The 12348-nt window shown below is 37.6% G+C and overlaps 1 protein-coding gene across 1 annotated transcript in view; it reads left to right on the top strand.

Annotated features, from left to right (window-relative positions):
- Window positions 1-3030, top strand: part of CWF19L2 (CWF19 like cell cycle control factor 2) — an 84352-nt gene extending 81322 nt beyond the window's left edge. Inside the window, exons 17-18 of the mRNA XM_026721017.2 lie at window positions 1667-1768; window positions 2325-3030. Coding sequence (XP_026576802.1) covers window positions 1667-1768; window positions 2325-2465 — 243 coding nt within the window. The 3' untranslated portion in view covers window positions 2466-3030. The remainder of the gene's footprint in view (window positions 1-1666; window positions 1769-2324) is intronic.
- The last annotated feature ends 9318 nt before the right edge of the window (window positions 3031-12348 follow it).

The raw sequence follows: 12348 nt of genomic DNA, 5'->3' as shown, positions 1-12348 counted from the left end.
TTAGAATTAGTGCTTCATTAAATAGGCCCTTGACTGCCTTGTGATGATATTCATATGATCATGGCAAGTGGCCCAAAGTGCTCTTTCTGATTACCACTGTTTGTCTTAACGACAGTTTAAAATAAAGAAACAAATTTTTGCACATCACTTTCCTAACAGTTCTGAACAGTATTAAAATGTGTAGAGTGAATTCATGAAACTTGGTTATAATCACAACTCAGCAATATTACACATAAGATATGTAGAATTCAAAAACAGTGTTTGCACAATATCATGGCTTCCTTTATCCAAATTCACTATTTTGTAGGAATGTTGTGAACAACCCATTGTTTTATCAGATAGGGCTTTACCTTCTGGTTCACAGAATTTGACCAAATGTGTAATGCACACATGTAAGTATGTCTATATATGTAATGCCTAACTGTGTCAGGCTTAGTCGAAGAATGACATAGGACAATCCAGCCAAAAGTTCAGTTCTTTATTTGTTTATGCACAGTAGATAGAACCTTGCCAGTCTAAACCCTTATTATTCTCATCCTAATGGACATAACCTGAGAAATTTTAGGGAGTGAATATTCTAACATTCTTCCTCTGACTCCAACTCTGGGCTATGATGCCTCTTTTCTCACCTGTCTTGCTGGGAAATTGCTGCTTCACTGTAGTCCATCACAGTTTCTCCTCTGTAGCTACCAGTTTGCCCAGAGTGCCTGTTTAAAAGCAGGAGGAGATGCTGTAATTGCCTGAACAACAGTTACTGGAAACAGCAATTGTTAGGACGCATCTAGTTTCTTTGACATTTTGCATGCTTGCTCCTCCAAGGAAATCTTACTAAACAAGCCTTCTAGCAAAGCAGATAGCAGAATGTTAAAGCAGGCCCAAGAGAAAGTTCTTTACTACTTAGGCAATTCTAAAGTTGTAAGATACTAATAATTGGCTTGATACTAATGTTGAGTCTTGAAGTCCTAACATTATTGATTACTAAAAGTAGGCCAGTTTGCCATTTTACAACGGTAGCTCATTGTTTAAACAACCTCTCCTTGTACGGTATTTTAGTATTTCGTTGGTAACAAAAGCTCTAATGAGAGACCATGTGACAACAATTTGTCCTTTGGGGATTTCTTCCACTATGTCTCCCATTTGTCATGGGTTGTTAAGGAAATTAAGCTCACAGTGCTAAATTTTAGCTTTAGCCAAAAACAGACAATTACCTGCTAGGCTTGAATCTCTATCTTACATTGATCTTCTTCCACTCACAAGTTTGATCAGGAAATCAAACATGTTTGCTTACCTGACTCCATCAAAGAATACTTGGAATACAGGTCAAACTCATCTATATATAAAGCTATGTGCAATACAGAATATTTAAAAACTATATTCTAAAAATATACAATATTTTAAATGTTTATATGTCTTCATGGACAAAAAGCAGCTTCTCTGGTAGCCTCCCTTCCCCAAACTCTTCAAAGAGCTTTAGAGCACCTCTCCATTTGGGATTTAGCTCGAGTAAATTTGGAAAGTTTGGAATGTTTGAAACTATCTGAAGGCAAATAAATAAGCCAGCCTTCGATTTAAACATTTTAAAAGATTTGGAATTGAATATGTTTGAAAGAAACAATGAACTGTCTGGATTATTATTGGTTTTTTTTATTTATTTTTTGTTATTTAGGTGCCAAAAGGTTTGCCTTACTTCTCTGTAGATTTTGGCCTCCAAGGTGGTTTCGCTCACGTCATTGAAAATCAATACAAGTTTCCTCGTTACTTTGGAAAGGTATTAAAATGTTCAGTTCCTGTTCTGTAAGATTAATGCTTTATGTATTTCCTTAAGATATTTACTGTAGGCCAAGAGGACTATACCCCACAGTTTTATAACTATATTCTTCAGAATTACCTGAGGATGTAAATATTGTATCTGGGGTTTAATTGGTTGTTAAAGCTCCCACGATGCAAAGTGAAACAGCCGATAACTATTTCCTTAAAGAATATTACTAATATGTTGTTTTTTTAAAAAAGCTGTATATATTCTGTTCCTACAAGTGTTAGGAATAAATTTTATGGAATAACTCCAGGTATGTTACCTAGTTCTGTAGGGGATGAATTGAGAATTATTTTAGTTCAAATCCATATTCCACCCCCAGCCTCCCATGGCTTTTGGGAGAACTAGCATGCATAAAAGATTTTAATGTGGTAGCCAGTTAAATGACTCATCTCTTCTTAACATGCAAAGCTAAAATGATTTTCTTCTCCTGCTTGACAATCTTTGTTCGAACAGGTGTGGGTTTTTCTGGTTATTTTAAGAAAAATAATATTCTTTCCTATTTTGAAAGGAAATAATTGGTGGCATGCTAGATTTGGAACCACGACTTTGGAGGAAAGGACTACGAGAAAATTTTGAAGACCAAAGGAAGAAAGTGTTGCATTTTGCTCAGAAGTGGAAATTGTATGATTTCACTAAAAGTAAAGAATGAAAATATACTCAGATGCTGATATATAGGATCCTGAAAAGTTAATGAACCATCACAATCTACAAAGTTCCTTTTGTGGAAGAACTGCTGAAAATAATAAACATTTGTGTGTAAAGCGAACACTGGAAGGAATAATAATACCTTAAGGAAGACAAAAAAGTGGATTGAAGCTAAGATATTTGAGTCATGTATAAATCATGTCTGATGTACAATATGTAGATATACGTTTGAAAAAAAAAAGTCTTTATTTTAATAGATAATGAGTGTGTCTTGTTAGCAATATTCCTGCCATGTATTCTTTAATGTTTCGGTGTTTTGCATTGTATGTAAGTCTTAACTTGTCTTGATAAAGGATATCATAGTAAAGAGATTTTTAAATACTGAAAATGGTGACATTTTTAATGCAGAACATTTAAAGTTTTAAAAATATTCTGCTTAAGTGTTGACAATTTGAGAAAGTTTAGTCTGCAGTTTAAAAGAAAACTGATGTAATGTAAATTCTTTTGAAAATAATGATGTAACTTTTGAATAAATATGTCCCAATCTTTAAACACAAAGGAAGACAATATTTCTAAAGTATTGTTTCTTTAAAAACGTCAGGATTACCAAAAGTTAGGGAATTTTAATTCCTATTTTCTTAAAAAGGGGAGTAATTGTTCAAGATAGCCCTTTCTCCCCTAAAATGGACCCATAACCACAGACTTTCAGAAAGATAGATAGGTAAGGCTATTTTCTAAATTCAGAAGTGACCATTTCCAAAATGTTGCAAAGAAAAATGCAAGGAACGTAAGACTGACAGGAGAAAAAAATTCCATATACAGAATTCTCTTTGAACTATGTGGTATTTATTGATAATAACAGGTTGTATATTTTTTGGGGCTAACCTTTGCTTTACCCTGAGAACTATATAGTATAAAGAAGAATAGCTTGAGATTCCCTTTTGAATGTGGATGGTGAAAATTTTTTTGAAAGTGGCTCTGGGTCAGAGTATCCACTTTCTGGGATTATTGTGTGATAGTACAAAAGCATAATGAACAGTTGAGGGAGCTAGGTATGTCTAGCCTATTGAAGAGAAGGATTAGGGGAGACATGATAACTGTCCTCCAGTACTTGAGGGGCTGTCATACAGTGGAGGGAATTATTCTCCAAAGCACCAGAGGACAAGACAAGAAATAATGGGTGAAAGCTAGTTAAAGAGAGATCCAACCTAGAAGTAAGAAGAAATGTTGTGAACAGCTAATCAATAGAATTCAAGTAATCCTCGATTGAGGATTGAGCCCAAAATTTATGTTGCTAAGCGAGACATTTGTTACGTTTTGCTTCATTTTTATGACCTTTCTTGCCACAAATGTTAAGTCAATCACTGTAATTGTTAAATTAATAACATGGTTGAGGAGTGAATCTGGCTTCCTCATTGATTTTGCTGGTCAGGAAAGTGAATCACATGATCCCAGGACACTGCAACTGCCATAAATATGAGTCAGTTGCTAAGTGTCTGAATTTTGATTGCATTGATCATGGGGATGTATTCAGAATTTTGCAGCGTTAATTCAGCGCCAGAAAAATAAACACAGATGGCTGATGCTTCATTTAATGTCTTTATAAACATAATAAGTAGATTTAACAAACCAGTTGTAGATTTCTCCAACATGGAGCAAACTCAAACAGAAACATATTGCAAGTAACTTCAGCAGAGCAGACAACAGTTTCACTTTAGTTCAGCAAACAAGCAGAGGAGAGAAGCAGTTTCATCTTCAATAGACAGACTCAGAGCTCAGCATAGGCTCTGAACTGCAGAGCTTAATATAGAGCCATGCCTAGGCTACTTCTAGTTTCAGTTTCCAAAACAGTCCCCATTGGCTGACTTAGTTGCTATGCGTATTCATTGGCTGACCTTGTTACCAAGCTCTATTCCAGTTTATGAATATACAGGATGCTGCAATGGTTGCAAGTGTGAAAATGGTCATAAATTCACTTTTTTTCAGTGCTGTTGTAACTTTGAATGGTCACTAAATGAACTTTTATAAGTCAGACAACTTGTAGCTTACTTCCCTGTGGATGCTCCATCACTAGGTTTTCTAAAATCAATTGAACAACCATTTGACTGGAATGGTATATAACAGTTTTGGTGAACCTTTTTGGCACCAAATGCCGAAACAGAAGAGTGCTGGAAACCGGAAGAGCAACTCCCCAGTGTGTGTGTGTGTGCATAGGAGCACCAGAAACCAGGAGCGTGGCCACCTGGTCTTCTGGTTTCTGGAACATGCCGGAAACCGGAAGCTTAGATTCCTGGCGCACGCATGCCTGGCGGGGACCTGCTCTTCCAGTTTCTGGTGCTCCCATGCGTGCCAAAAATAGTGCCCGGCGCGCCCGATGATTCCATGTTCTATTGTATTAAGTCTGCATTAAATGATGATCTAAGCTCAAATACATTGCATCTCTGTTTATATTTGTCCTATATCTGGCTACAGTTTAATGACTTGCAGTTTTTTTTTATGATATGAAATTCATGTCTCTGTACTAGGACAATCTGGACTGCAACTAAAAAATGGAAAGTTACTTTTTCATCATGTAAACAGTCATTGCCCTAACCAAAGTCCAGCATATGTATAAGCAATTAATTTAACCCTAAGGAAATATACACTAGAATCTCAATTTTACACAAACACACACAGTCAGTGGACTTTGGATGAAACAGACAAAATCTGAATGCGGAATGTGTCTCCAAACAATGGATAATCCCCATTATTTGACTAATAAATCTGGACAATGCTGGTAAATTTTACATACATTCAGATTTAATGGCCATTTGACTTTAACAGATATCTGTTCCTCCTGCACACAACTGGTTATAAAATCAAGATTGTTATTACAGTAGATATTAATAGGGCCTGCTCCAAAAAGTGAAATGTAGAAGCTTTAGTTCCTTCTCATTCATATTTGGTTTTAAGGTTACATCCTGGCTGCCTTTAATGATGATACAAACTTATATTTTGAGTTTCACTGAACAAAATGAATCACATTAGTTGTTCAATATGTACCAACTATATTTCTCCCGGAACTTAGAGATAGGTGTTTCGTAGGTTTCTCTTGGAGATTTTTGGGCTTGTATTGTGTTTGCTATACCATCCACTTTTTGATTGGTAAACTTTCACGTTTCACTGTTTTATATACTGTATATTCACTCAGAAATACTGCAAGTTTTTCAGTGGGATGTATAATCTGACTTCAGGACTTTGAAGTTTTAATACATTGTTTTTGTTAATAGTCTCAAGCTGCTTTTGAAACTCTAGAATCTTTTAGACTTTGAAAATATCAGAATTGTTTATGTCTTCTAAGCACATCTCACCACCAGGTATCTCAGGAACTACCTTGTAAATAGTTTGGGAAACCAATAGCAACACAAAACAGTCTCAGAACCTTATTCATGACATCAGTTTAGGTAAAGGATTGAATCTGTCTGTGTAAAATCAACGGGATGACACAGAAATGATTTTTAACGCCTATTATGCTATCACAAATGACAGAGTAGCGTTTTGGCAAATCTCTATAAAACAGACAAGCAATATTAGAAAAGCTAAGAAATCAAATATCTGGACAGTTGTTTTATGATCTATCTTCTTGAAGAAACAGTGAGCAAAGGAAGGATGCCAGGACAAAGATTTTCTGTGAGGGAAAAAGAATGGCTTATGGGCAGGACACAGTACACCTATCAAAATGTCAGGATTAAGAAAGAGGACATGGTTTATACAATGTGCTGGGCCTGTCAGCCCACTTTTTCTTCTAATATTTATTGCTTTTCTCTCCCTTCCACACATTCTGCTTCTTAAGCCACAGAGGAATAGTGCCGAGACAAGGAAGACATTAATAATTGGCTTTAAGCAAATTAATTAGTGTTGATTACTGTTTAATTGTTGTTCCACTTTTGCTTATCAAATGTTCACTATAATTTATTCTTAGTTTCAATGGTTATGGTATTGTATTTTGGACTATATGACAGCCACAAGTTTAATAGATCCAGAAGCATACACATTTAATGAATATACAGTTATTATTCATTCCTTCTGAAAAGATGTTAAAACATGGCCCTGTGGCCTTATGAGCTGAGAGGACCAGAGAGCTGGTTTGTGGTCTGAGAGCCCTCTCTTCACCTTTTTAATTAGATTTTTAATAGGGGTTAATCATCTTTGCCTTCTAAATTTAAATTTTCTATTTTTTAATTTTTATATGCCATTTTTATATTTTAATATTTGATTGTACCATCGCTTCAAATCCCTCTCTGAGGGAGATGAGTGGGTCAAAAATGTGTAAAAATTAAATAAAACGCAGCTATTCTACTGCAAATAAGAAAGTAGTGTTTGTAATTGTGGGAAATGTCTTCCCTCAGCTAAATAAAAAGACAATTGAATGAGAGTTAGTATCATATCGACTTCCTGAAACTATAGAGACCCAGTTAGGCCTAGTGGTTAAGGCACAAGAGTAGAAACTGGGAGACCGTGAGTTCTACTCCTACTTTAAGACATAAAAGCTAGTCAGGTGACCTTGGGCCAATCACTCTCTCAGCCAACTCACCTCACAGGGTTGTTGGGGGAAAATAGGAGGTGAGAGGAATAGCATAGACTTATATATTGCTTCACAGTGCTTTACAGCTCTCTCTAAGAAGTTTACAGAGTCAGCATATTGTCCCCAACAATCTGGTTCCTCATTTTACCAACCTCAGAAGGATGGAAGGCTGAGTCAATCTTGAGCCTGATATGTTAGCCACTTTGAGTTTTTTTAGAGACAGAATATAAATTAAAAAAATAAAATTAATGGCAAATGATCCTGCTATAAAACCCCTATTATATGGTTGTCTTTTGGGTTCAGAGAAGACTTACTGTTTTGCAGTTCATCTGTGGTCACAGAGGTAGGTCTGCCATCCAACTCTGGAAGCACAGAGTCTAGCAGAGTAGAGCCACTGGAAGTCCTTTGCTGTAGTGAGCAGAATGTTATTCTGAGATGTCGCTTATGGTTTTCTACAAGTAATCCTCAATTTATGACCGTTTGTTTGCAATAATGGTGGTGCTGAATGAAGGGACTTAAGACCCATGCCTGAAGTTATGACCATTGCAGCAGTCCCATGGTCATGTGGTAAAAATTCAGGTGCTGCAGCCTCCCTTTCTTCTGCCCTACTTAGGCTGCCCTGCATAGTGGTTCTTGGCCACAGTGGCAGGGTTGGGTTTGAAGAAGAGACAGCACTAGGGCTGAAGTCACTGAAAAATGTACACCGCTTTTCACATTCACCTATCTCCCTCTTGGTCTAAGCCACCCTGCCCAACAGCACTTGGCCGCAGCACTGGGATGAACCTGAAATCAGCTCGCTTCTGAGTTAGTACCTGAGAGGTACTAACAGAGCTGAAGAAGCTTCTTGAATGCAAAGTCTTCCAAGAAAAACCCCAAAATTCCAGTTGCCTCTTGAAAAAGCACCTTTGGGACAATCACAACTGATGTTATTTGGGCAGCACTACATTTGTTTTCTTCTTCTTCTTCTTCTTCTTCTTCTTCTTCTTCTTCTTCTTCTTCTTCTTCTTCTTCTTCTTCTTCTTCTTCTTCTTCTTCTTCTTCTTCTTCTTCTTCTTCTTCTTCTTCTTCTTCTTCTTCTTCTTCTTCTTCTTCTTCTTCTTCTTCTTCTTCTTCCTCCTCCTCCTCCTCCTCCTCCTCCTCCTCCTCCTCCTCCTCCTCCTTCTTCTTCTTTTTCTTCTTCCACCCACCTGTACAAAATTACCTTAGCTTTAAACCACAAAACAAGACACACACATAGCGTACAGTTCCACAGATTCAACCCTAAACATGGGGAAGAATGGAAATTCTGTAATTGGTTGTCTGAACTGCGGATATCCTCTATATCTTATGAATTATAATTATTGTCTTTCTTTTCTGCAACATACCCACCCACAATGCCATATATGCTGAATTCCAGAAGACACTCTCCATTTAACAAATGCATCAAGGAAAAGGACAGTTGTTATACCTGGGCTGCACACACCTGGATGTCTCTTTTGCTTCTCTCCAGTGGTTATCTGGATTTTTGCAACTAACCCACTGACCCTAACTAGCATATGCATTACTCTCAAAAGTACCCAAAGGGTTTCAGGTTCTATTTTGTTGGATGTTTTTGAATGGAAGATAAGATTTTCTTCCTCTCCGGTTCCTTGACAGCAGAAAAGAGAGAAGAGAGCAGGTGTTAGCAAATAGCTGGCAGCTGGTGTTTTAATACGATACATAGATTGCTAATGTCATTACCATTTAGCAAAATGGTGCAGCAGGATGAATGTTGGATATGACATTTAATTGTAATGCTGATTTCATTTGCTGTCAGATTTATAATTTGTGCTAGGACATGTGTAGAGGTGGCTTTTCAATGTTCCCGCTAGCTAACAGGTCGGGCAACAGGGGGCAGTGTGGGCTACATTTCCTATGTAATTGTAGATTCAGGAAGCCTTGGGCTATGCATTATTTTAAGGATGCCTGAGAAATGTGAGAAGATGTGACTAGTATGTAATGGTAAGTAGATTGTAACAGGGTGGGCATGGCCATTGTAGGCATGGCCTAGTTGGCCTCCTGCATCATGGTGGGGGGAGTTTTTGCCCTCCCCGGGCTCCAGAGGCTTTCCTCAAGTCTCCGGGAGGGCAAAATTGCCTCCCCGGGCTCCGGAGGCTCTCTGGAAGCTGGAAATGGGCCGATTTCTGGTCTTCCCAAACTTCCGGGAGGCCTGTTTTTCACCCTCCCTGAACCTCCATTTGCGCCCTGCACTTACCTGCATCCAAAACGGGCCACTTGGGGACTCCTGGGGGGGGCGGGAGGGATGGGGCGCACAGCCAGGAGTGGGATTTGGGGGTTCTCCAAATTGCACAGAATCTTAGCTAGGGGCTCTCCCGAACCCCTGTGAACCCCCAGCAGTCCACCCCTGGATTGTAACTATTCCTTATTTTTTAAAAACAATATTTTAATAAGATAGTCCTCAACTTATGACCACAACTGAGCTCAACATTGATGTTATCAAGTGAGAAATTTGTTAAATGAGTTAGCTCCCTATTACAACTTCTCTGGCCACATTTGTTAAGTGAATCGCTGCAGTTCTTAAATTAGTGAGCCGGTTGTTAAGTGAATCTGGTTTCCCCATTGACTTTGCTTGTCAGAAGGTCACAAAAGAGGATCCCATGCCTCTGGGACACTGCAACTGTCATAAACGTGAGTCAGTAGTCAAGCATCCGAATGTAAATCACGTGACCATGGGGATGCTGCAACAGTCATAAGTGTGAAAAATGGTCATAAGTCACTTTTTTCAGTGCCATTGTAACTTTGAACGGTCACTAAACGAAACATTGTAAGTCAAGAGTACTCTCTGTACTCTCTTAGAAATTGAAATATAATTTCAATTGAAATTATAATTGAAATATGGTTTGAGGACACGAACGTTTGTGTATTTTATACCGTTATACCACAAGCATTTTACTATGAGAGAATCATGCCATTCACTCAGAAAAGGACACCTAAAATAAAAAGAAAAGTTTGTGTATCAATTTTGGAAGTGAAAATGGAGCTCCTATTGAAAAGGGAAATAAATAAATAAATACCCACCTCTGTTTCTTGTTCAAACCTTTCCTTTGTTATGACACTAAATTATCACACTGGCAATTTGCTTCCAGGTTGCCAGAAAATTCAGGTCCTGTGCAAAGCAGCATAAGACACACACTTGCGAAGTGTGCTGTTTTTCTAGCTGCAAAGGGTCTTGTCATAGCAGGTAGAGATACCGATGAGCTTAATCTTGATCAGGAAAACTGTTCTGGGCAAATGAAACACATTTGGCATCTTGTACATCCTGCTTCTGTCTGAAACAGTGATGAATTTTGCTTGCATGAAAAGAGGAACGTTAAAGAGGTTGGAATTTGAGAACTTGAAAAAATAGTTAATTTTGAAAAAGAAGATTTGATTTAGAAGTTATGCAAATTCTTTTCTCACATATCTTACTTTTGGAAGAAAATACTGCTGTTTCTTCCCATTTTAAAGCAATTTATAATAGCCTGGCATTAGCCTGATGTATTGAGCATTTCAAGCAAGGCCTCTTCATCAGTTATTGCTAGGAAAATTCACTAATTGGTTAACAGCATTGCCTGATGTCTTAATTTGTAGAAGAACTAGAAACTAGCATCTTTCAATGATCATTTGGAATTGGGAAATGTTGGCTTTTCAGGGAATAAGTGTTCTTTACTTCCTTTATGGACAATCATGGACTGTGATGTCTCCTTGCAGAATAAGAAGGAATTATGTAGCCTTGCATCTGAGCTCTTCTGGTCTTTGTCTATTAATTTGTCTGCTACTACTACAGTGTCTGGTTGATTAATTAACGCCTGCCTGTCCTTCTGGATCTGGAACTCCCACAGATTCTTAGCTCTATTTTTGTCCACAATCTTCTATGCAAAAATGAGTCCAGCAAGTGCACATACATTCTAGATATGAGAAAGATGCTAAATCATATGGTTTTTATAATGAACTAGCTGGATACCCATGCTTCGCTATGAAACTATGTGATCAGGCTTAGTTTTGGGGGAGGAAAATAAGGAAAAAAACCTGCCTCTGCCTACTAGCATCTGTTGGTATTCATCCTGTCAGTGTGTGAGAGAGCTGAGGGCTGTTTGGAAATTGAAATGGTATTTGCTGTGTGAGCAAGAAGGAGACAGCAAGGAGCCTGGGCATGGTTTAGCTCAACTGTTGTGTATTAAAGCTGGTTGTTGCTGTGAAACTAAAATTGAAACTCTTCTCCTCTGCTTGTGTTTTACATTTGGAACAGATTTCTTTTCAGGTGGGGAGGGGGAGTAGAACTCCTTAGCATCAGAGCGTGTTAATAATATACAAAATACTAATGCTCTGATAATCATTTTGAAAATCCTTTCTTAGTGAGCACCTAGAAGCCAAGAGGGTGGCAAATTTCAAGTTTGTAGACTTTACGGTTCTTGTGATTTTGTGATGATGCATGAGTTCTTTTTCACTTTTACATATGTACATTAACAGATCAGATAATATCTTCATCAGGCAAAGATGGGCAGTGGTTATGGTGGTAGGTTGTGCGTGTGCAGCTTAATGTACTATATATTAGGCAACCCTGTGACCTAATTGGGTTATACTTTGAGAGAAAGGCAGTCAAGCTGATATGACCAGAATAAATATTTGATTTTAGACTGACCATATTTTTTACTGCAATGCAGGAAAATTTTGAATTATGATCACATATGATAAATGGAAAAATAACAAATGCACTTCAGCCATAACTCAATATTTATTTACTGAAACAGAAAAGCAGAATAAATATCAATGGGCAAAAAAGCAGTGCGGTTGGAGCAACTTCTAATTTCTTGCAGGCTTCCCTGTTGATTTTGGTTGTGGAAAGCTTCCGTGTGTGTATGTGTGTGTGTAAAATGTAGTCAGAACCTATTCTGTCAACCTGAGACCCAGCTGTTTATCAGTCCCTGCTGATGTTGTCTGATTACCCAGATTTCATAATTTTATGCGTTCAAGGTCAGTCTTCGTTGCAGTTTCTCTGTTGAACTTCTGTTTACCTCTTTTCTTGCACAGAAGGAGACTAATGTTCTTTCTAAAAAACTTGTAATATTCACTAAGTTTGACTCAAAGGCTTCTGAATACAAAAAAAGTTGTGATGGAGTTTCTTTCTGGAAGATGGCAAGGACCAAACTTTTATGACCAAAGTTTGCACCCTAAAATTGACATAAAGTTTATACGTTCCAGAAATATTGTTTGACACAGAAGCATTTATTTTTTTTAAATTACACCAGCAATTTCAGAAAAATGTATTTTACAAAGAAACCAATTTGTTTGTAGGCTGCCAATG

The sequence above is a fragment of the Pseudonaja textilis genome, chromosome 7, assembly GCF_049901715.1.
Source record: "Pseudonaja textilis isolate UNSWEBS1 chromosome 7, rPseTex1.2, whole genome shotgun sequence".
In the NCBI taxonomy this organism is placed as follows: Eukaryota; Metazoa; Chordata; class Lepidosauria; order Squamata; family Elapidae; genus Pseudonaja; species Pseudonaja textilis.
The sequence above is the reverse complement of the archived record's forward strand: the minus strand, read 5'-3'. Positions and strand labels throughout refer to the sequence as shown.